Source organism: Drosophila virilis, chromosome 4 (genome assembly GCF_030788295.1).
Source record: "Drosophila virilis strain 15010-1051.87 chromosome 4, Dvir_AGI_RSII-ME, whole genome shotgun sequence".
Classification (NCBI taxonomy): Eukaryota; Metazoa; Arthropoda; class Insecta; order Diptera; family Drosophilidae; genus Drosophila; species Drosophila virilis.
The window spans coordinates 3,573,470-3,595,828 of record NC_091546.1 but is presented as its reverse complement, the minus strand read 5'-3'; the positions used below and the strand labels follow the sequence as shown (position 1 = coordinate 3,595,828).

Here is a 22,359-nt window from a genome sequence, read left to right as displayed (position 1 = left end):
GTCGATAGGCAATCGATACTTTCATAAGTCAACGATATATTGACAAAAAAGTACTCGGACAATTGTTGCGGCTGCCCACCAAATTCTTGTCATAAAATAAGGAAATCGGACACCAGACATATGGCGGAGGCAGCCAATGTACGTCAGAATCTGCAGAATGTGCCGTCGATCTTTGAAATATCAGCAGCTGAGACGCTGGACAACCTTATCTATCCAGCGCTGAGCAAAGTTTTCGATTACTTTGGCCTGCGTTTGGACTTTAAGCTTTGGGGCAACATACGCGTACGCGAAGAGCTATCGCCGCTTATTACATGGATCCTACAGTATTTGTATTTGCGCAAACGTGCCTCCTCCTTCGGCGAAAGCTTCTACGGGCTGCAACGAACTGCCAGCAGCACCGGAGAGCTGCTCACCCGCCGGCAACAGTTCAGCTCCGCGACGCTGTTGACTCTGCTGCCCTATGTCGAGCGCAAGCTGCGAGCGCGCAGCGCTCAGCATGAGGACACCTATGCCTGGGAGTCGCAGCTGATTAATCTGTTCCATGTCTATAACGCCTCCAAGGCGGTGCACACATTCCTGTACCTAATCAAATATGCGTCCAGCCACTCGCCGCTGTTTCGTGCGCTGCGCCTGACGCTGCGCTATCCCAGCGAACCGCCCCAGGAGGACAAGTGGACGTACTTGTTCCTCAAACTGCTCGAAGTGCTGGCCTTCTTCCTGCAGTTCATACAGTGGTGGTACTCGAACGATCAGCGCCGCAAGCTGGGCGGCACACTACAAAATCCGGAGCCCCTGCCGGAACGTGAACTGCCCCAGGAGCTGAGGGAAACATTGCCAAAGAGCGGCGAATGCCCCGTTTGTTTGCTGCCGCTGCAAACGCCAACAGCGTGCGCTGTATCCGGCTATGTCTATTGCTGGAAATGCATTGTGATGCATCTCAAAGAGAAGGGCACATGCCCCGTGACCAGCTATCCCATTACCATTGAGGATCTGGTGCGCATCTATGAAGCGTAGCAGCCACAAATCTGTATTCATATATTGTATTAAAAAGACTTTCAGTTCCAAAACAATTAGGCGTCTGCCAAATAGCAACCAAAATTGAGGCACAGATTGACATGATGGAAATCCAGATACGATGTCCATATATGGCACGCTATAGACAGGGTCAACGTGTATTCACAAAACGAAAAAACCGAATAGGCTGTAAGTAAAACAAAGAATAGAATAAATACATATTTTTCTAATATTTATATAATAGCACACAGTGAGACGGGAGTTAAGGGAAGACGGACAATATTTGAAAGATAAAGAACCAATTAGAAGCAAGTTTTCTTATTAGAACTTTAATATCTGAGGTACTCGTGTACGGTCTAATGCCATATATGTCCAATTGGTCATGTCTTTTCTTACTGGATTAAAATTAACTGGGATATTAATGTACAAGATAACGCCATTATTATCCAACTGAAAATGTGGTTCTTATAGGAACCGGTGTATCTGGGATACAAGATAGCTTCATTGAACTCCAATTGGAATGATACGGATGTACACGATATTATCAGTGAGACCCAATTAGAAATATTTTTCTCATAAGAACCGACGTATCTGGGATGGGATTCCAAGACTTTTTGCTTATCTTAGACTGTTCCAATGCTATATTGATCAATAATAATACGTATAGCCGAATAATGAAAAGGCTACAGCCAAACATACCCATTGTCATGCAGTATCCCGTGTGCAGCACATAAAATGGCCACATGACCAGCATGGCGGTGCAGGTCATGATTAGCAGCTTGCGTTTGATGCGATTCGAGAGCCTCTCGTGCGGCGCCATTGGCTCAGATGCACAGTACCTCTGGCTCATATGGGAGAGACCCAACAGGCCGAGGCCCGATATCCAACTGGAGAGTGCTGTCGCATTGTGAAATGTGCCCGACAGATGACCATAGTGCGCCATCGAAATGGAGCTCAAAGTGTTCTGCACCAGAAACAACAGCGACAGGCATTTCAGCAGACTTGCCAGCCAGGGCAGGCCGCGTCTCCGATAGCGCCAGTAGAGCCAAGCCGCCAGCAGGCGAGCCGGCAGCTGCAACCATACGATGAATATCCACAATTGTTGCTGTTGCCGGATCACCGCCGACATGGACGGCAAAATGTTCACCACCTCGCAATGCGTATACGTGGAGTTCTCAAAGTCATATATCAATGTCATCAGTATTGTATAGATCGTGGTAAAGGGTGCCAGCGCGCAGCCAATCAGCAAGAGATTGGACAGCGAGATCCTGAATTGCCGCACAGGGCTACGCGTCAGGTCTTTGTCTGAGATGGGCAGCAGTTTCTCCATATTTTAAGGCATTTACAAGTTGACTTTCTTCTCTTTTTCTCTTATTGAAATAAAAGCTAAGCCGATGACAGTGTGATTCAGTGTGATTTCTTAAATAAAATTAAGTAAACTTTGAGCTTAAGCTAATACCGCATATGTATATACAGAATACGCCGGAGATACGGTCGCTGGACGTGGAGCAGTCTAAGAACGCGATATATGTAGACCGTTCCGGGCATCGCAGACAATGCTGAAGGCATAAAAGTCCCAATAGGCTGTCATATGGAAGCCCATATTGGTTAGCACCACAATATACTCGAAGAGCGCAAAGAATGTGTACACTGTGTTAGGATAAACTTGGGATTAATTTGGAGAATGACAATTCGTATGGATTGTTTGCTTACCGCCGGCCTCGCAGCGCGCATTGTGCCGCATGAAACAGTAACCGGCCAGGCCGAAGGCCAGCACATTGACCAGAAAGAGATTGCGCTTATGGCGCAGCGACTTCTCCTCGTGCGGCAACAGCACGGATTTGCGTGCGCTCCGATTCAACAGATACGAGATCAGCATATAGCACTCGCTGCTCGCTATGAACACGACAAACGAATTCCGATGGATCTCATAGTTGTCCGCCGATGTCCACAGCGACAGGCAGAACAGTGCCACATTCTCGATAACGTTCAGCGTACAGGCCAGAATGCCGAACATGCGACGATTGCGCTTGATATGCTCCCTATAGTATTCCAAGTACATGTAGGCCACGGTGAGGCGCAGCGGCAGATGCAGGATTACGGCCAAGCGCCAGACCGTCTTCTGTGGCTCATAATTGCCAATTGCCGCCGATACCGACGGCAAATAGTTGGCCACGTCGCAGTGCGTAAATGTGGAGCGCACAAAGTCATTAAACAGCGACCAGATTACGCAGAAACTAAATGCGCCCAATGGCAGGCTGAGGGCAATTATCGATAACCGGGCAAATGTTAGGCGAAAGTACGCGTTTTTCGGGTCGTTCAAGCGCTCGTAGGTGGGCAGCATGGCGGCGCTTTAGACTTTGCAAATATTTGGTTTCTTTTCTTAGTGGGCGTGGCGCGCCTCCACATTAGCCGCACGCGCCCAATTGTTGTTGCTGTGAACAGTTATTAACCTTTCAACCGAAGCTACATTTTTTGATTGCAACGCCAGCGCGTAAACAAATGCCAATGTCTGGTATGCAGTTACCCAAAAATTTCCCATCATCTATTAAAAAGTACCAAGCAATAAGTTGCATGCTAAACTTAACATTCATGTTTAAATTAAATTATATTGAATTGGTCCGTTAACTTGAACCCAAAAGGATGCCAAGGAGTAGAGTGGCCTTATAAAAAAAATGGTGATAATTAAAAATCATTTTTGCATCTATGCACTTTATATGCATATAAAATTAAGTTGATCCCTTTTACTTGTTTTTATTTTTTTTTTCAATTAATAAAAGTAGTTAGATATCCTCGTAGTAAAATACTAGTTACTGCTAGCAAGCGCTGCATACTTGCCTTTTTATCCAAGTATCGATAAGCAGTGGCTGATTGCAATGATAATATCGATACTTTTGCATGTTATGCCAAAAAAAAAAACAACAAATCCCAAAACAACGCGCTCTTTTTTTTAGTTTTTTTATGAGCAAAGTACCGCATCAACATGGACATACTTTTGGCCAACGTGAACAGTCTGCAGTTCAAGGCGGAGCGCGACCTGATTGAACAGGTGGGCGCCATACCGCTGCCGTTCTATGGCATGGACAAGTCCATTGCCGCCGTATGCAATTTCATCACAAAAAATGGCCAGGAGTGCGACAAGGGCAGCGCCTGCCCGTTCCGGCACATACGAGGCGATCGGACCATCGTCTGCAAGCACTGGCTGCGCGGCCTCTGCAAGAAGGGCGACCAGTGCGAGTTTCTGCACGAGTACGACATGACCAAGATGCCGGAATGCTATTTCTATTCACGTTTCAATGCCTGCCACAACAAGGAGTGCCCGTTCCTGCACATCGATCCACAGAGCAAGGTGAAAGATTGTCCCTGGTATAAGCGCGGCTTCTGCCGCCACGGGCCGCACTGCCGGCACCAGCATCTGCGGCGTGTGCTCTGCATGAACTACCTGGCTGGCTTCTGTCCGGATGGGCCCAACTGCAAGCACATGCATCCGCGGTTCGAGCTGCCGCCCCTCGCCGATCTCAGCAAGGATCAAATGCACAAGAAACTGCCCACCTGTCACTATTGCGGCGAGCTCGGCCACAAGGCGAACTCGTGCAAACAGTATGTCGGCAGCCTGGAGCATCGCAATAACATTAACGCCATGGACCACAGCGGGGAGAACAACGAAGATGGCGTGCCCAATCATCCGCCGCCGGCGTTTATAAAAGTGCCGACGCCGCTGGAGGAGATCACCTGCTACAAGTGTGGGCACAAAGGTCACTATGCCAATAAGTGCCCCAAGGGTCATCTGGCCTTCCTATCGAATCAACATAGTCATAAATAGTGTTAAGCCCTGAACACCCATTGTACATCTAAGAATTCAGTTAGTAGTACAGATTAAATCTTCCGTCAGACCATCAAGCATCTCAACTGTTATACATTCCAGCGATAACATGCAAGCTGTTTTCGCCGGTGCACATTAACATAACGAACCGTTTTCGATTGTGTTCATTCTAGCATTTTTTTGTTTTAAAGTCTAGGTACTTGAATAAATAAAATAAATAAATGCCTTAAAAGTTCAGCAGGAATAAAATGATAATAAAAGAAAAAAAAACAATTGCAATCGCAACACGTCAGACCATCAATCATACCAACTGGCATACTGTACAGCGATAAGCATGCATTAGTCGGCAGACTGTGCTACAGTCCAGCGACTATTAACGGCAGGATATCGATATTTGTGCACACACTTGTTCCCATTGCAACCTAAAACTGCAATAATTACGTAGTTAAGACACTTTTTTTACTATCCAAAAGCATATATATGCTATATTTGCTTAGATATATAAATAACCCATCTTTAACAGCAAATAAAACGGCTGTCTTCGTTACTCGATAACAAACATATCGATAATGCTAATGCAAGTAGCTGCAAGCAAGTAAGCACGATATATCGTCTGCTTGGCTACGCAGTTTGCTGCGCAATACAAAAACAAAGTGAAAAAAATAATTGAAGAGTAAACACATTACAGGTGTAGTTGGCATCAAACGTCTGGGTTTTTTTTCGGTCAACTGTTTAACAAAATTTCAAACGAAATTGCTCAATAATCTAGAACACACCGAACGTAAAGTTATAAAAGGAAATATGACGATTTTGGCTAAATTAACAGGTGAAAAGAAGGATCTAGAGAAGGTGCCATTGCCGTTGCATCTAAATGACGAGGCCATCATGCATCATGGCTCACTAATCAGTGTAAGTTATGTGCAATTGGACAGCCCATGCATACATATGTATGTATTTATTTTGCGCAATCGTTCGTGTCCTTGTCAGGCCCCACATATCCTGTGTGTCCTTCGTGCCAATAGCGCTACAAGTTTCGTTTTCGTTTGCCTTCGCGTGTGTTTGTGTGGGCGGGCGTCTACTACTGCGAGATTTTCTATATACATGCATAAGTACGTATACGTGTGCGTGTGTGTGTGTGTGTGTGTGTGTATGCTCTCAGCAGCATGCATATCTATCGATTTTTCCATGCTGGAATTCCCATGTGTGTCCTTGCACTCCTTACTTCGCTCCTTTTGAGGTCGCGCAGCGTTGGCATTGCCAGCCAGCAGCACGACTTCAGTTCTGGTTGTCTCCACCCTCCCCCATTTTCTTCTGTATGTACATGTATGTGTGTATGTATGCATGTTTGCATATTGTTTTTTGCTCTGGTTCATTGTAAATGATTCCATTGCAAGTTTTATATGCATGTGTATTGGTATGTACATGTACATGCAAATATGCATTCTGCAGCAAAGCTTTTGTCATTTGCATTTGCGTTTTGTTCTCTTTTTTCTTCTTTCATTGGCGCCGCTTTTCATGCATTGAAGGCAATTTTTGCCCTTTGCTCATCAGCGATAAGCCCACACACATGCACACACACACACACATGCAAGAAAGCGCATTTGGCAGAGCTCAGCAGTGTTGCCAGATTAGAAGAATGCGTAAACAGTTAAATAGTTGCAGTAAAAATCTTAAAAGAGAAACAAAACTGTGGTTAGTATTCCAAGTACCGTTAAATAATAATGAAATAAGAAAAGGAACCTGGTAAAAAACACAAGGTCTCTTATGTCTTATGCATATTTCATTATACGAAATAAGTGAGGTTTTACGCTAGAAAAGCTATATAAAAATGTCCCGGCTTGAAGATATGTAAACTGACCACATTCATATTTACACATCCAGTTGCATTACATATTTATGTATTAGTAATATTCTGCATGGAAGTTGTTGTAAATTCTGTTTAATTGGAGTTAATTGTATGCAATGTTCCATTTCGAAATTCCGTTGGAGCCAATAAGCGAAAACGATAAAAAAAAAGTGATAAGAAACGAACTTTACTTGAGAACGTGCAGAAACGGACCGTTATTAGTCATTTAAAGTATATTTACAGTCGTGGCCATACTATTAGTAACACTTTGTTAATAGTTATATTTTTGAAAGTATGGATAACATGACTGAGTAATAACTTACAAAGTGATGTAAAAAAAGTGTTCCTAATTATATGGCCACCGCTGTCTAACATTTATTGTGCTTAAATAAAATATTTATTGCTGATTTTCTAATCGCAGCCTAAAATAGCGTACAGCGATGCGGATACAGAGTCGATGGTCTTCAACCGGCCGCAATATAATTGTCTGAAATCGTTTCTCTTGTTCCTGATCGCCTTCATCGTAATGCTGATGGGGGTCCTGGGCGGCTGGACACTTTACCGGTTATATGCCCCGAATCATGCGAGCATGCGTTACCATGCGCTCTGCGATATACCCTATGCGGAGGACTCAATGGAGATGCCACGTTTCTATGCGCGCAACGATGACGCCTTCGCCCTAAACTGGCGCTCCCTGTTGCCCCAACTGTCCGGTAACAGTGCGGGCAACCAGTTCGGCGAGGTTAACGATAATTTCTTCCGCGAGGAGATCGAGCTGGATAGCAGCGATGACGATGGCTATGCCAAGATCGATGTGCCCGACTTCAAAGATCGTCGTCATGGCCGATTCATGCACGACTTCAAGGAGAACCAATCGGCCATCATCGATACCATCAACAGCCGTTGCTTCATCATGCCCCTGGACCGCGACACCACCCTGCCGCCCAGCAGCTTTGTTGATCTGATGCAGAAAATGGGTTCCGGCTACTATAACATTGATACAGAACGTGTGCGTCGCAATATGCGCATCATAACACCCCGCATTACCGATCTGTCGCTCATCTCGGAGCGCATAGCCAACGAGTGCTACGACATGAAGGTCTACATGATGGAGAAATATGTATCTGGGGGTAAGTGAAAGTACTTCTAGCCTGTACCCATGCATATTATCTAGATATTGTGAAAAGTTGTGTTTATTCTTGATGCAGCTTCGTCCGAGGTTCTGTATTAAATCCCAAGTTAATAGCTCTCGCTGTCTCAAACAACAACAATTTAGAACATTTCTGGTACCTACATCTATTCAAAGTTAATCTTTTAACCCCGAAAATCCTTTAATATTGAACACAGCAGTTATTTTTGCTCTATACAAATTTTACGCTTGGGTACAGGGTAGCTCCACAGTCGGATGCATCCGACTAAATCATCTATACTCATTTTTCAACGATTGTTTTTTCCCTTGCAGTTGCTAAGCGCTCAGCCGAACCTCTGCCAGATGCCGGCAAGTACGCAGAGTTCATGGGTAAGGGCGTGATTGAATACGACCTGTCCAACATAGCCGAGGTGGAGGCCTACGAGGCGAACGAGGCCCGCCAGCAGCAGGTGGCTTGAGCTACAGTTGTTCGTGCGCCGCAAATGTTTTAAATTATTAACATATGAAGAGAAAAACAAAAGAAAATGATAAAAAAAAAACAACAAAACTAAAACAACAACAAAAACCCAAACAAAGACAAATTAGTATTGATTTCCGTAAGTTTGTGTGTAAAACGATGATCTTGGGGCGAAAGCCTCAACTTGTAGTGTTTAGTTCTACTTAGAGATGGGCGCGTGTCTGAAATTCTAAGCACGACACGAATAACTATTTTAAAAACACGCGAGCAACAGGCACAATTCGTTATATTCCTTGAATTTTTTATAGAATATTTATTCCTACTTAATTATTTGTGCATATTTTTACATCATATTGTTATTTAAGAGAAATGTTTTACTTGTTTGCTTTACAGTTAATTCAATTTACTAAATTTTATATATATATATTTTAATTATTCACAAATTATAAAAACAATGTACAAGAAATATAACCTCGTGTTTGGGCCTACAAATATTTCTTAATTTTAATTCGAATTTTTCTAAAATTTCAAAATGCCTTCCTCTTTTGTATCTTATGATGTTACATAATTTTAAATTGCAATATTAGTCAAATTTAAGATATTTATGCTATGTATGTAAACTGTTGTGCGCAAATATGTTTTTTTTTTTAAACACGAGCACGTCGTGTTGCGATGGGCTAGAAACTAAGGCACACGCCCGGCTCTATGTTCGATGTAACCATGCTTATCAACTGGAAACAGATCGTATTGTATTGGCCAAGTGGCTCGACGAGCCGTGCACTTCCTGCACTGTCGCTTGTCGAGCTCAGTTAAGAATAGCGAATCATATAAATATAAATATATATATAAAAAGAAGAAACCCTGTTAAGAAATGTACCTAGAAAGCAATTAAATGCGATTGACGAAATTGTGACAAATACTAAAAAATACGAGTGCGAATTGGGTTTGATAAAAGAGTAGAGATTTAGGATTGCTACAACTTTCTATTGTATATTTAAATATAAAAGGGGAAACCATAAAACAAACAAGATTAAACCCAAATAAAGCCCATTCCCAACTTGATACATATAAATACACAATGCATTCGATTCCAAGTACATATTTTATATTATATACTCTTTAAACTCTATAACTATAAATAAATGCGTACGCGTGCTAAACAATTATTTATATAGAAAAACAAAATTGAAAAAACGCTATTTACATTTGCAAGAAGAAACAAATGACAACAACATTATCAAGAAAATAGTAAAAAGAAACCTAATCTAAATGTTCTTTAATCGATTTAAATGTATTAAAAACGCGAATTTGTGATCTTTAAATAATTGTGGTTTATTTATAAATGGGGCCGGCACAAAGCTATCGTATGATCCACGCCGTAGGCCACCTTCAGCACCTTGCCATTGATGGCCGCCTTGAAGGGAAAGAATTGATCCTTTTTGTGCCCCACGCCCAGATGGCCAAAGCGATTCTTGCCCCACATAAAGAGATCCCCATCTGAGTTGATGGCGCCCATGTGAAAGACGCCGCAGCCAATCGAGACCACAGTGGTTGCATTGCTGAAATCATTGCGTCCGAACAGCGGTGGCAGCAGGTGTTGCGGCTTCGACGTTTGCTCCACAAACGGACCAAAGCCCAGGATGCCATAGCCCCAGGTGTAGACCAGGCCTTGATCGTTCAGAGCCATGCAGAACGAGCCGCCTGCAGCCACATCCTTAACCTTGCCTATGCCCTTGGTTAGCTGCAGTGCTCGAGGCGTACAGATCTGTGGCGCTGCATCGGGTGAATCATCCAGCTGACCGTACTCCGAATTGCCCCAGCCAAAGACATCGCCATGCTCGTTCAGTGCCAGCACACAGTCCGAGGCGCAGGCAATGCGCACAATGCGCTCCTTTTCAATGTCGCCGCCAACAAGCGTCAGCTGGCCAGCGCTGTAGTAGTTGCCCTGCCCTGTCTGGCCATCGGCACCCCAGCCGCAGCTGTAAACGCGTCCCAGCTTTGTCAGCAGCATCGTGTGATCCTGGCCACATTCCACGGCCACAATTTCATCCTCTGCACCGCATATATCCGTCTGGGCTATGCGGTGTATGAGCGAACTGCCCGTATAGACCTCGTCCTCAATGATGGATCGTCCACACTGGCCGTACGCATTGTGTCCCATGGTGAAAACGGTGCCGTTCTGCGTGACCACAACGAGGTGTGCCCGTCCGGCAGACATGCAGCGCACTTGCATGTCCTCATCCGTTTCGCCCTGCTCGCGCGGCAGCTGAATTGCCGTTGGATAAATAATCACATCCAGGTTGGCGGGATCCTTTTTATTGCCCTTGACTTGAAAACCCAGCTGCGAGTCCGTGTTGAGTCCGCTGCCGAATAAGGTTTGACCATCGGACCGCTTCACAGCATAAACCGTAAATCCATAGCCGGCGGTCACATCCGTAATTTCATTGTTATTCGAGAACTGCAGCCGGGTCGGATGATGCACCATTTCCGTGTAACGTTCCTTAGCCTTCTTCACGTTAGTTTGCAGCCCGAGAGCTCCTGTTTCCTGGAAGCCCCACACATACACACGATTTGTATGGGCATCGCTTGTCTTTGGTTCATAATCTAAAAGAGATGTTGCTTAAAAGCGGAGCCCAACGTGCTTATGCCGTTATACTTTTGACTTTTTTCTGGTCCTGCAACAAAACGCTGCGCTTAGCCTTCGACGTGTACTGGCGGCTCAGGCGGACAGACGCCGTTTTCACGCCATGCAACATTTTTAAAATTAACATTTTCATTAAATTAGCGGATATTTAAATGAACACCTCGATGCCATGGTTATGGTTATGTTTATGTGCACTCACAAGCTACGAGTATCGATTAATTTTGGTATTTTTTAAATACGGCTAACTGAACAGTTGTGGTATTTTGGCAGTTGCATAATTTTAAAATTTGAATACCATGTTAACTGATAAAAAGGTATTTAACTTTATTCTAGAACATATTTTAAGAGATTTAATTTCCTGTTCAACATTTTTCTGTGAACCTAGCTTAGTATTGCCCGAATACAGCCCATTCTCAGCTTTAGTTGGCACCGCTTCTTGAGGAGTTGGCTTTTATACTTTAGACCAATGCTGATCCAGAGATCTGTGCCGCTTCCCTCATCGCGAGCCTGCCCGCTAACGAACGTCCAGTCGTCAGTGTCACAGTCCTGATTCTGACGTTTAATCATGTCTAGCACCTGCTGGTTTTCCAAAACTGGGGGAGGAACCCACACCTTAATGGTCGTACGCATGGGCAGCTCGTGTCTACCGACGATAATGATCACATGGAGCTCCGGATTGGAACCAAGGTCGGCCAGAATATCTGCCGGGTACCGACGATTGGGCTCCGCAGGCGGGTGCTTCTCCGCTTGGCCGAGCTATCTGCTTCGGCCCAGGCGTTCGAGCGTTCGCACGTTGTGTGGAGTCACCCTTTGTGAACCGCTCATATCGTCGCACGTTGCATTCGTGCTTCCTTTTCAGGTGCAACTCTCTCGCGGTCAGCGATTCTGGCTTACGGGCGTTGAGTCCCCGCAGGTACTTAACCGACGCCCTGTAACCCGAGCGTTGTTTGCGACGGAGAGCAGCGGCCGCTTCGTCAAACGGTTCCACTTGGCCTGCTTCCGGCATATCAGAAGTGTAACCGACACGCCACACGCCTCCAGATTTGCTCTCTTCCCTGGCTTTTGAAAAGAAACAAATTTGGGTTCGTTTTGTTTTCTATAAATTATTGTTATTTTAATTCGATATATATCGCGATGGTGCGATAAGAAATCGCAAGCACCGTCTTGCCTATCGATGCTACAGCTGTTCACCAAAAGTACTCGATGCGTTCGATCTAAAATATCGATGTGGGCGACACATAATATCGAAATTGTAGAGAGCGACGAAGAAGTGGCTCCGGTAAAATTGCCTAAAATTATTAATCAAACGCGAAATAATTCTTAGAAATTGTTGAATTGCATACATTGAATGTAACGTAGTGCGGTTGCGTCATTAACAGCAAACGAAAAGTGTCAAATACAAGCATAAAAGTGATTTTCAACGGGCCAGCGCATTATATATATACACATACAGACGAACAGATGTATACATAATGTACATTTAATGCATTATTAATATTATTAGTATAGTGAACGTATGTTAAGTGACAAAATAGAGTTTGGCAAGCGCCTGCAAAACATTTGAATATCATTCGCAGTTAAGTGAAGAAAGTGCATTTTTATATGGTCCCTTCTGCTGCTGCACAAAGGGCTGGGGCCGTTGGCTGCTGCTAGGAGTTGCCGTCGTCATCGCCGTCGTCGTCGTCGTCGTCGCCAAAAACTTTCGTCGTCTCCGGTAGGTACACACAAAATATACGGCTGCTCCTGTTTAGCTCCTGTTTTGTGTCTCGCTCATGCTTACTCGTGTGCTCCGTGCTCCGTGCTCATTCACTCTCCCTCTCTCTCTTTCTGGCTCTCTCTTAAAAATCGCTCGTATTTGTTATGTTTGGTTATACTATTCTCCCCATTTACATATTTATCGATTAACAGCGCCGTTTCGATTGCTCCACACCACCCAACAAAAACGGTACTTTTCCCAGGATAACACACATATGAAGGTGTCTGAGAAGGAAGCAAAAAATTGCGTATCTGCTGTGCTCTCTCTGCACTTTCACAGTTACCTTCCCTCTCTCTTGCTTACGAGTGCGTGCGCAAAAGCAACCCCCAGTCGACCTAACATTTATCTCTGCGAGCGCAATCCTTTTTATGCAACGCCTGCTCGTGTTTTCCTTCCGCCTTGTCTCGCAGTTTTTGGTAACCATGGTCGTCGCCATGCACACCGCCCGCGGCTATATATGTGTGTCAGCAATCTGTTCTCGCCACCCGCTCAACCCCCTAAGCGTTCAAACAACCACCGCCCGCACTTCGGATGCGCAGTTCACTTCGGGGCGCAGTTCAACCCACGACGACCTAAAATACACATGTCACAGGTTTCTCTTCAGCATCCATTCTAAATTCAAACTGTAGCGACAACAACAACAACAACAACAGCTGCGCAAAATAACTAAATCAACTCGAATGCACTGAATTGAGTTCCGTTATTCTTTTCTATCAGTGTTGCCAGACTTTGGTTGTAGCTACATACATATATTGACACATTAAAGTTGCCAGAAAAAAAAGCTAAACAATTTTAGCTTGCTTCGGCGGAAATTTCCTTAAGCCGGCTAATTTTGCCATTTTATTTCGCGCTTTTGAGTTAGCTTTTTATTTTTAATTTTTCGTTTGTAAAAAGCGGAGGTAAAAAAGTGTTGTGGCAGAAAAAGTATACCAAAATTACAGAAAATAAAAAAAGACAACACTTTGAAGCAATCAAAAAAGCGCCATAATTTTAAGCTAAGGCACAAAAATGAAGCTGCAAAGAGCTTTCACTCAGATGCTTTCTCTAAATGTGAATTCTAACTAAACTTGAACATTTTTCAGCTATTAAACTTTTAAATGACTAAAAAAAAAAGTCTCATTAAAAAACTAAAATGTCAATAATATTAGCTGAAAATAGAAAAATTATGATTTTGGCTACGGTATTTTCTAGCTTTTTTCCCATCTTAAGGGCTAGATCTAGCTAACTTATTGCACCTAGAATGCCAGCACTGATTCCGATGTTCATGTCCACATAATAGATGCACATTCATATATAGAAATATATGTTTATAGTTTTCCACGCAAGCTGCTTGTGGCTGCCCTTTGGCTACGATAACGCCGCACCCTCGACTCACTCAATTTTCTTGTTGTTTTTAGTGCATTTCGCTGCCCCATTTTCTGTGATTTAAGAGTATTTTCCCCACCCAACTCTATGAAGATCTGAAATAATAGAGAATTGTTTACTTTGTTTTCAATTAATTTCAATAATTTTTAGGGCCACTTTTTAGAGTATTTCTTGATATGGTTGTTGCGTTGCCCATCCGTTGAATGGAACGAACATTTCCTATCCGTGAAACAACTTTCCGCCTCATAAACCCGTCGAGCACGTGCAACTCTTTCAATTTTCTCTTTGACGAACTGTCTCCGAATCATGGACAAGGCAAAGGCAAGACAATGGCGCTACCTTGGCAATGTCTTGAACCTAACAAGACATACAACAAATGCGACAAAATAGATCGAAGTGGCAGCTACACTCAGCTCAGTTCAATGGCCATAAGCAGTAGCCATCCAAGCATTTCAATGTCTTAGCTCTGTTGGTGGCCTTGTGCCAGAGCTGCGCAGCGCCAGTTGGTGAAGCGCTACACGAAGTCACGTTTTCCTGTGTAAAATCTAAATTGTACATCAATTTTACATAAGCTGCAGCCTGTTTATTTATTTAAAAATTGGTTTGGTATAGTAAAATGTTAACTGCAGCTAGCTGGTAACATTTGCAAGTCAAATCATCAGTTGTTTACTAAACTAAATGTTAACTTCATGTAACTGTTAACATTTGCAAGGCACTTAATCTGCATTGTAAATATGTTTTGAATGCGTATTAAGTTGGACATCCACTTTATAAAAGCTGCAGCCTTGTTTGTTCAAAGGATTTTTACTACATCTAACTGCTAACATTTGCGAGGAATTTCATCTGCATTGTAAATATATTTTTGAATTCGAATTGGTTTGTTCATACATTTAACAAAAGCTACAGCTTATTATAGTTGTCTTACTAAACAAATTGTTAACTGTAGCTACCTGCTTACATTTGCAAGGCACTAAATCTGCATGGTAATTATTTCCTATTATTGCGAATTGACCACACAGCGTTAGTCAGGCGCATTATTTGCTCTACAATGCGATTAGACAACATAGCATTTGCACGGTACTTTATCAGCCGGATAAATTCTTACAGTGCGAATAGGAAGATAGTTGTAACGCCGTAACTTCTGGGTTATTACTTCCAAAGTTGGTCTCCAGCATAAAAAAAGCGAAATGTCTGCATTTATGTTTTTTTTTTATACCCTGAACATCTCCTATAAGACCTAGACCTAGATCTAGAAATTTTAGATGTAGGTGCTCCTAGTGCCCCCGCAGATCGAGTTTGTTTCCGATAATCAATAACTTACTCCGTTTCCAAGCAATCGATAAAAATCGATATAGATATCCTGTTTTTTGGGCAATTTTGGTAAATAATAAGAGCTAGAGTCCCCAAACTTGACATATAGCTTCTAAAATAGAATATATGTATGCATTTGATGTTGAAAGAAGAGGGTTCAGGGTATCTCCTAATCGGGAGTTCCCGACTAGAACCTCTTACTTGTTTTTTTTTTTGCATATGTCTTGTCCATTGTCCCTGATATATTTATCCCCATGGCAGCTATCAACAACTGTACAATGTACATGAGAAAACGAGTCTTGCGCAAATATGAATATAATCTATTAAGTGGTTCTTTCGTGGCGCTAAGCTTTCTCTCGAGGCCAGCCATCGAGTGAAAACCGAAACAAAAAGCCCCAAAATAGACGGAAATGCTGACAGCGATACGGAAGATAGAATCACATTGTGTCAATGAAAAAAAAATGCTTTCGCCTTCACACACCGTATACAATTTCTTTCTATTTTGAAAAAAATAAAAAAAAAAACTTATCGCTGATGACAGCAAATCTTTTGCTTTCGGCGAAGGTGTTGGTCGAAACACGCTAATCAAGCTCGCAGAACTTGCGAATTTGGCCTTCAACTCGTCGAGTCACAAATCTAAAATAATAAAATGTCCAATACCTTTTTGGGTCGCATAATTATTGATCTTTGCAAATATTGTTTGGCCTACGGCTGTTGACATTGACTTTGGTTACGCTTTGGCCAACAACCTCGCCAAGTTGGCTTCATAATGAAAACTGTCGATTATCTCTATGCCTTTTACCACTTACCTGGTGGGCATTGCGTAAACGGCAAATGCCTCACGTCTTTTTCATAGAATTATTTTTGCTCTGCATATGTACGTTGCACGGCAGGGCATGTACATTTTGTTATCGAATATGTAACACATAAAAGTGAATAATCAATCAACTGGCTGCAAGAAGAACAAATGTTAAGACGCAAGGGAATCGAGGGATATCATATCTCATATATATGACAGCATTAGTTTGAAAACTAACTTAAAATATCTTAAACCTTGTTTGCTTTCAAAGATTTCTTTACTCTAACATAGAAAATACATAAAATTAAACAATATTGTTTAAGACAAACTATAGAAATATATTTCATTTAACCTCTCTCCCTCTCGCTGTGCTACTTGTCCAGAGATTTCTTAACTTTAACATAGTCAAAGCAAGGAATGGAAATGTTTCAATTTAAAGGGTATTTAAACTGCAGCGACCCGTTCATTATTCTCTTTTTTTTCTCCCCCTCCCGTTGTGCTACTTGTCCAGCAAATATTGTTAGTTGGTTTGTCTTTGTGTTAAGTACGAGTCAACCCAATCCAATCCAATTTCAATTCCAATTCCATTTCCAATACCTGTTCGTGACTCATCGAGCGTTTGGGCCAGTCCCAGCGCCAGACGCAATCTCGGCCGCGTTTCATAGCGGGTTTTGTTTTTCTGCTTCTCCGGTTATTGCTGTTGTGTGGATGCTGTTGCACGTACTGTGACGGGGAGGCGACTACCCGCGTGTCGCGTTGCCAAATCAATTGAAAATTCATCAATTAAAATCAAGTGGTTCCTCGTTTTTATGCGCTAGCCTCAAGGGGTTGTTTGCATTGTGTCACGAATTTTGTGAGCTGCAGTCAAGCAGGCAACTCCCAACTCATCTGGCATATATAGATCCGAAGGTAACTATATAAAACTTTATATAGTTACTTCTTTTGGCTACAGATTGTACACAAATTGAGATGGCAAGGATGGGATTACTGTATCATAAAGTGGTTACAGAAGGTGCACAAATCGAAACAGGCCGGGTCGGATTACTATTATGATATAGCTGCAATAGGAACAATCGGTTGAGTTCAATCGATCTTTTGTGTCTTTAGATCCACTAGAACTCAGTTCTCAGTGAAGTTATCTAGATAAAATTTGTTTCCTTTGTCTAAAGATAATACATAAGTCGAAATGGGCCGTGCTTGATTTACTATAACATATAGTTGCCATAGGAACCATCGGTCGCAAATTCTTGTATAAACAACTTTTACGTTTTCCAACTTATCTTAACCAAACTTAGCATTTACGAGCACCACGTTGTTTCCCAAACATAAACCAAATTTTATCAACATCCAATTGCTTTATCTTTTATCTAGTCTGCTATTATGAGCTTCAGCTGTAAGGGTATTTCAAGTTCGGCTTGCCGCAGTTAAATGTTCTGGTTTTTTTTTTTTTTTATTTTATTGAATTGAATTCAATTACAAGTTTCAAATCTGAGTGTTGCTGCCCCATTTGAGTGGGGGCAACTTTCACTTGGCGTCCATTTCTCGCTTGGCCACATTTGTGGCCAGCCGTTGTCAGCCTCCAAATAAATATGTCCATCATCATAATGACCATTGCCATCATCATCATCATCATCATCACCATCATTAGCATTATCATCCCTAACACACACACACACACACAACCACACACACACATACACTGTTATCAGATCTCTCTCTCTCATATCCTAGCTCGATGGCCCGTTTTTAATTCCTTTTACAAACTATGTAAATTTTACTTATTTGTGCTTAAATTTGGTTTTTCTTTTTTTTTTGCCAAATATATATGTATATATAGATATATATGTGTGTATATCTATATTTTTAAGTATTTAAGCACTAGTTATAAATGCTTTCACGCAAATGCTTTTTTGACTAACACGCACACACACACAGATACAGAGAGACGGCCAGACACACACAAGCACACACACACGCGTATTAAGCTAAACACACATTCAGCTTTAATTTCATCTTGTTTACATTGTTTCTTCTTCTTACTTTTTACGTTTTCTCTTTCACATCTTTGTTTTGCATTCGCCGCATTCGTAACGTTTAATTTGCTGCCCAACAACAACAACTATCACAACAACAACAACAACAACAACAACAACAGCAGCAGAAATATGCGTTGGCTGAGGAAGCGGGCAACATGCAGCAACAACAACAACAACAACAGCAGCAATACACAGCGTAACACGAACAACAACAACAACAACTATTTACCATAATAACAGCAACAACAACAACAACAACATCTTCATCAACATCATTATCATAACAACAGCAACATAATCATCTTCATCATCAACAACAACAACAACAACAGCAACAACTGCGAATTGTTGTTGCTTTTGCTGCAACTTCTGCTGCTGCCAAACTCTTATTTGTTGTTGTTGTTGTCCATTTTTGCCAAATTTGTATCTTCGACGCAGCATTTGGGGGGAGGGCACATCAATAGGAATTTGTGTGCCCCGTCGCGCTTCTCAAGCCATTGAGGAGCCCACACTGGAATGTTGGAATACCCACAGCGATTCGCGCGCAACATCCCCAACTCCTCCTCTGGCAACGCAAATAGCTCGCCGCAGTATCCGCCACAGCTGCCGCAGCACCAGAACTATCAGAGCTGTCGTCAATTGGCACCTGGCTCGCCTGCTCATCATCAGCGACACTCTTCGCTCTCGCATCACCAACACCAACAACAACAACAGCAGCAGCAGCAGCAGCAACTGCAACTGCAACAGCAGCACTCGCTGCAACATCATCGCACACTGTCGACCGCCTCCAGTTGCAGTGCCCAGCACAAAAGTGTGACCTTTGGCCAGCCAGCGAGCAGCGGCTGCCCGGCGCCGATCGACTACAGCAACGGCGGCAGCAGCAGCGGTAACTCCAGTTGCAGCGCCGGAACTGGCAACGCTGGACAGCAATCAATGGCGGGCAACATGAAGCACGGTGAGTTCTGCCCACAATATACCCTCTAAATATGGGCAATACCCTGGTTCCTTCTCTACATATAAAGCAGAAATAAAGAAGAGCTTAAGTTACTTGTCCGCTTTTTGAAGGGTAAAGTTCTCACTAAGGAAGGGATCTATTAGTTCAATATATATAACTATAATCTACTCGATTTGCACAACATCCATAAATATCGATCATATGTAATGAGTTTTATGGGGAATATGAATCTAATTTGGCAGATCTTTGTTCTTTGGATTGTAAACAAATTTAATTAAGAATAAAATTGAGACAACAAAAAGTTATTAGTTTTCGATTATGTTCAGCCATTTTGTGGACTTGCCCATATACAAATACAAAAATGATCTTTAAACGGAACACTTTGACTAAACTGAATTTCTTTATAACAGGCAAATCTCAGGAAGACGTTTGCTACGTGGTAGCCAAATATGATTATGCAGCCCAGGGCGCTCAGGAGTTGGATTTGCGGAAGAACGAGCGCTATTTGCTGCTGGATGATTCCAAGCATTGGTGGCGCGTCCAGAACAGTCGCAATCAATCCGGCTATGTGCCCAGCAACTATGTGAAGAAGGAGAAGCCCTCGCTCTTCGACAGGTGCGTGTTGCCCCCCCCCGGTTTTCGGTTGCAGAGCAATTCCATTCAGCCCATTCAACGAGTAAAACTCAAAAAAAAAAAAAACAAGAAATGTGTATATAGCTATGAGAACTCACTAAAATTTAAGTATTCTTTTTATTCCGATTTCAGCAGAAAAAAAGATACCAAAAACTGAAAAATATGTCGAGTTTGTTTTCTACTCCAACTCTTTTGCTTTCTTCTTGTAATTAGTTTTTATCAACTGCTTTTCGGCTTTTGTATTGTATAAACAAATTCGTTGAATGCTTTAGTTGTATTTTAGTATTCATTTCGAGTAGAAAGCCTTTAATATTTGTCCCTCTCCCAAAAACTCCGCACGAACCACAACCACACACAAATTGATGACCCACTCTGGTTGCCCCTTCCACTGCAAGCCCAAGAAAGTAGGGCTAAAAAAAAAAAAAGAAACCCCCTTTGTTACATCCAGTAAAAATATATGTGAATAGTTGAAATATATATAATCTATATTTATACTCCATCTCTTGCGTATCTCTTGTAGCATCAAGAAGAAGGTGAAAAAGGGTTCCGGCTCGAAGACTCTGCCCAATTGTTCGCCTTCACGCCAAATCGAGAGTCCAACCATGTCCCGGCGCTTGCCACCCGATCCGGCCGAGGCCATTGGCACCGCCATTGTCAAATACAACTATCAGGCGCAACAGCCGGACGAGCTCTCCCTGACCAAGGGCACACGCATACTCATCCTGGAGAAGTCGAACGATGGCTGGTGGCGTGGCCAGAGCGGCAATTCGGTTGGCTGGTTTCCCAGCAATTACACAACCGAAGATTGTGATAACGATGGCGAGATACACACCTATGCCATGGCGGAGAATGTGCTCGACATTGTGGTGGGTCTCTAGAAGCTAACTTAAATAAATGTATACCTTATCTTAAGCTATCCTTTCAACGTCGCTTGCAGGTGGCGCTCTATAGCTTCACGTCGAACAATGACCAGGAGCTGTCGTTTGAGAAGGGCGATCGCCTCGAGATAGTTGACAGGCCCGCCTCCGATCCGGACTGGTATAAGGCACGCAATAATCAGGGTCAAGTCGGTTTAGTTCCACGCAATTATCTACAAGAGTTAAACGACTACTTGGCCACACCCTATCGCAATACCAGCGGCAATGCTGGCAACGGCAATGCCACCGGCAGCAATGGTGCCAATGCCACCGGCAACGGTGCCGGCGGCGGCGGCGGCGGCGACTCCATGGAGCGCCGCAACGACTGCAACAACAAACAAACGCAGCCAAGTCAGCCCATCGAGCGACCCAATTTAGCGGGCAAATCCTGGTACTATGGCGCCATCACGCGCAGCCAATGCGACACGGTCCTCAATGGCCATGGACACGATGGTGATTTCCTCATCAGAGACAGTGAGACTAATGTGAGTGCCAGCTGTAGATTCTTTGGGGCAATTCCAGTATTTAAGCTCTCGTCATTTTATTCTGGAATTGCCCTTTATAGGAATTCCTTTCACCAATTACGAGCTTACTCATACTCTTTTTCTTTCAGATGGGTGATTACTCGGTTTCCCTGAAGGCGCCCGGACGCAACAAGCACTTCCGTGTCCACGTGGAGCAGAATATGTACTGCATTGGACAGCGAAAGTTCCATTCACTGGACCAGCTGGTCGAACACTACCAAAGAGCGCCCATCTATACGAACAAGCAGGGCGAGAAACTGTATCTGGTGCGGTCGCTGCCAAAGGCCAACGGCACGTAAATGGGCCACGCCACACAACCCAAACTCATCATCTATAGGTCATCAGTTTAATATATTACTCGTAATATAACTAAATACAAACTTAAATACAACTTGATATGATAGAGTACATACGTATCTAAACATGGCATAGCGCGTTGACCAAATTGTTTTCTCAGTTTTGTATGCTTCGCGAGAGAAATCGAGAAAAAAAAAAAGAAATAGAGAGAGGGAATGTATATAAATCGGTTAATTTCGATGCCGATTCATGTTCGAGTGCGTAATAGACAGACTTTTTGTACTTTTATAAAAATTATATACAAATTAATAATTAATTAATGCTTAATTCGGCGAGCTTTCGATTCAGTTCTTTAATTTCATTTGTAGCTACCTATTTTTGTTTTTGTAAAAGATAAAAATGAAAGAACCAAAGGCTTCTTTAACTCAAAAAACACACTCAATTCTAGATGTCAAAATGCATTACATTTACATACTCTATATGTATAAATACATAATATGCGATATTTAAACATTGTAGCCAAGTATTGTGTACACAGCAAAGCGCTTTTAAGAAACTGACTTAAGATATGTCTAGCTCTATGTGTGTGAGTGCGTTTGTGTCATGTGTGTGTGTGTGTATGTCTGATTGTGTGTGTATGTGTGTGTGCACTGCAATTGCTTTGTGAACAATTTATAAAGCTCGCAATCCTGAGCCACATATATATGTATACCCAATCATACTAATATCTAATCGAGTATGTAAATATGTAGGCGGAACGCTTGCAAAAACAGCTGAGAAAAACAAATAGAAACCAAAATTCAAGAAAAAAAAAAAAAGAAAAACTCTAATT

The 22,359-nt window shown here is 42.7% G+C and overlaps 6 protein-coding genes across 11 annotated transcripts; 4 read left to right on the top strand and 2 right to left on the bottom strand.

Moving 5' to 3' along the window:
• The first annotated feature begins 30 nt into the window (after positions 1 to 30).
• On the top strand, positions 31 to 2,420 carry Pex12 (peroxin 12). Of its 3 annotated transcripts, XR_011416630.1 has the most exons (3): positions 31 to 993; positions 1,052 to 1,203; positions 1,259 to 2,420. XR_011416630.1 is itself a non-coding variant. In XM_015173064.3 (2 exons), the coding sequence occupies exons 1-2, from the start codon at positions 121 to 123 to the stop codon at positions 1,100 to 1,102; spliced, it is 924 nt and encodes a 307-aa protein (XP_015028550.1). In that variant the 5' UTR covers positions 31 to 120; the 3' UTR covers positions 1,103 to 1,246. The 3 variants fall into 3 exon arrangements, 2 of the variants coding, with proteins under 2 accessions (XP_015028550.1, XP_002052871.1); XM_015173064.3 differs by lacking the exon at positions 1,259 to 2,420 and having other exon boundaries at positions 1,052 to 1,246; XM_002052835.4 differs by lacking the exon at positions 1,259 to 2,420 and having other exon boundaries at positions 31 to 1,246.
• PGAP2 (Post-GPI attachment to proteins 2) lies at positions 2,410 to 3,522 on the bottom strand. The gene is made up of 2 exons (XM_002052837.4): positions 2,728 to 3,522; positions 2,410 to 2,664 (listed from the first exon to the last, which is right to left on the bottom strand). The coding sequence occupies exons 1-2, from the start codon at positions 3,356 to 3,358 to the stop codon at positions 2,528 to 2,530; spliced, it is 768 nt and encodes a 255-aa protein (XP_002052873.1). The 5' UTR covers positions 3,359 to 3,522; the 3' UTR covers positions 2,410 to 2,527.
• Positions 3,523 to 3,920: 398 nt separating this feature from the next.
• Clp (Cleavage and polyadenylation specificity factor subunit 4) lies at positions 3,921 to 4,914 on the top strand. Its single transcript, XM_032438180.2, has one exon. The coding sequence runs from the start codon at positions 3,998 to 4,000 to the stop codon at positions 4,835 to 4,837; it is 840 nt and encodes a 279-aa protein (XP_032294071.1). The 5' UTR covers positions 3,921 to 3,997; the 3' UTR covers positions 4,838 to 4,914.
• A 570-nt stretch (positions 4,915 to 5,484) lies between these two features.
• Positions 5,485 to 8,458, top strand: LOC6628374 (integral membrane protein 2B). Its single transcript, XM_002052838.4, has 3 exons — positions 5,485 to 5,746; positions 7,105 to 7,813; positions 8,146 to 8,458. The coding sequence occupies exons 1-3, from the start codon at positions 5,639 to 5,641 to the stop codon at positions 8,289 to 8,291; spliced, it is 963 nt and encodes a 320-aa protein (XP_002052874.1). The 5' UTR covers positions 5,485 to 5,638; the 3' UTR covers positions 8,292 to 8,458.
• LOC6628375 (RCC1-like G exchanging factor-like protein) lies at positions 8,287 to 11,130 on the bottom strand. The gene is made up of 2 exons (XM_002052839.4): positions 10,947 to 11,130; positions 8,287 to 10,894 (listed from the first exon to the last, which is right to left on the bottom strand). Exons 1-2 carry the CDS (start codon positions 11,065 to 11,067, stop codon positions 9,627 to 9,629), a joined length of 1,389 nt encoding a protein of 462 aa, XP_002052875.2. The 5' UTR covers positions 11,068 to 11,130; the 3' UTR covers positions 8,287 to 9,626.
• A 1,044-nt stretch (positions 11,131 to 12,174) lies between these two features.
• Positions 12,175 to 22,351, top strand: dock (SH2/SH3 adaptor protein dock). Of its 4 annotated transcripts, none has more exons than XM_002052841.4 (6): positions 12,175 to 12,648; positions 18,640 to 19,156; positions 19,567 to 19,771; positions 20,310 to 20,655; positions 20,727 to 21,191; positions 21,320 to 22,351. In XM_002052841.4, exons 2-6 carry the CDS (start codon positions 18,718 to 18,720, stop codon positions 21,527 to 21,529), a joined length of 1,665 nt encoding a protein of 554 aa, XP_002052877.1. In that variant the 5' UTR covers positions 12,175 to 12,648; positions 18,640 to 18,717; the 3' UTR covers positions 21,530 to 22,351. The 4 variants fall into 4 exon arrangements, with proteins under 4 accessions (XP_002052877.1, XP_070064983.1, XP_070064982.1 ...); XM_070208882.1 differs by having other exon boundaries at positions 18,324 to 19,156; XM_070208881.1 differs by having other exon boundaries at positions 18,321 to 19,156.
• Positions 22,352 to 22,359: the final 8 nt, after the last annotated feature.

Excerpts from the sequence above, each read along its gene's own strand:
- Pex12 (XM_015173064.3), top strand. The coding sequence starts at position 121 with ATGGCGGAGGCAGCCAATGTACGTCAGAATCTGCAGAATGTGCCGTCG. Across the intron at positions 994-1,051 it reads CCATTACCATTGAGGATCTG|ACTTTCAGTTCCAAAACAAT; the intron begins GTGCGCATCTAT and ends TGTATTAAAAAG.
- PGAP2 (XM_002052837.4), bottom strand. The coding sequence starts at position 3,358 with ATGCTGCCCACCTACGAGCGCTTGAACGACCCGAAAAACGCGTACTTT. Across the intron at positions 2,665-2,727 it reads TGCGCGCTGCGAGGCCGGCG|TGTACACATTCTTTGCGCTC; the intron begins GTAAGCAAACAA and ends ATCCTAACACAG.
- Clp (XM_032438180.2), top strand. The coding sequence starts at position 3,998 with ATGGACATACTTTTGGCCAACGTGAACAGTCTGCAGTTCAAGGCGGAG.
- LOC6628374 (XM_002052838.4), top strand. The coding sequence starts at position 5,639 with ATGACGATTTTGGCTAAATTAACAGGTGAAAAGAAGGATCTAGAGAAG. Across the intron at positions 5,747-7,104 it reads ATCATGGCTCACTAATCAGT|CCTAAAATAGCGTACAGCGA; the intron begins GTAAGTTATGTG and ends TTCTAATCGCAG. Across the intron at positions 7,814-8,145 it reads GGAGAAATATGTATCTGGGG|TTGCTAAGCGCTCAGCCGAA; the intron begins GTAAGTGAAAGT and ends TTTCCCTTGCAG.
- LOC6628375 (XM_002052839.4), bottom strand. The coding sequence starts at position 11,067 with ATGAAAATGTTAATTTTAAAAATGTTGCATGGCGTGAAAACGGCGTCT. Across the intron at positions 10,895-10,946 it reads GGACCAGAAAAAAGTCAAAA|ATTATGAACCAAAGACAAGC; the intron begins GTATAACGGCAT and ends CATCTCTTTTAG.
- dock (XM_002052841.4), top strand. The coding sequence starts at position 18,718 with ATGTTGGAATACCCACAGCGATTCGCGCGCAACATCCCCAACTCCTCC. Across the intron at positions 19,157-19,566 it reads GGCGGGCAACATGAAGCACG|GCAAATCTCAGGAAGACGTT; the intron begins GTGAGTTCTGCC and ends TCTTTATAACAG. Across the intron at positions 19,772-20,309 it reads AAGCCCTCGCTCTTCGACAG|CATCAAGAAGAAGGTGAAAA; the intron begins GTGCGTGTTGCC and ends TATCTCTTGTAG.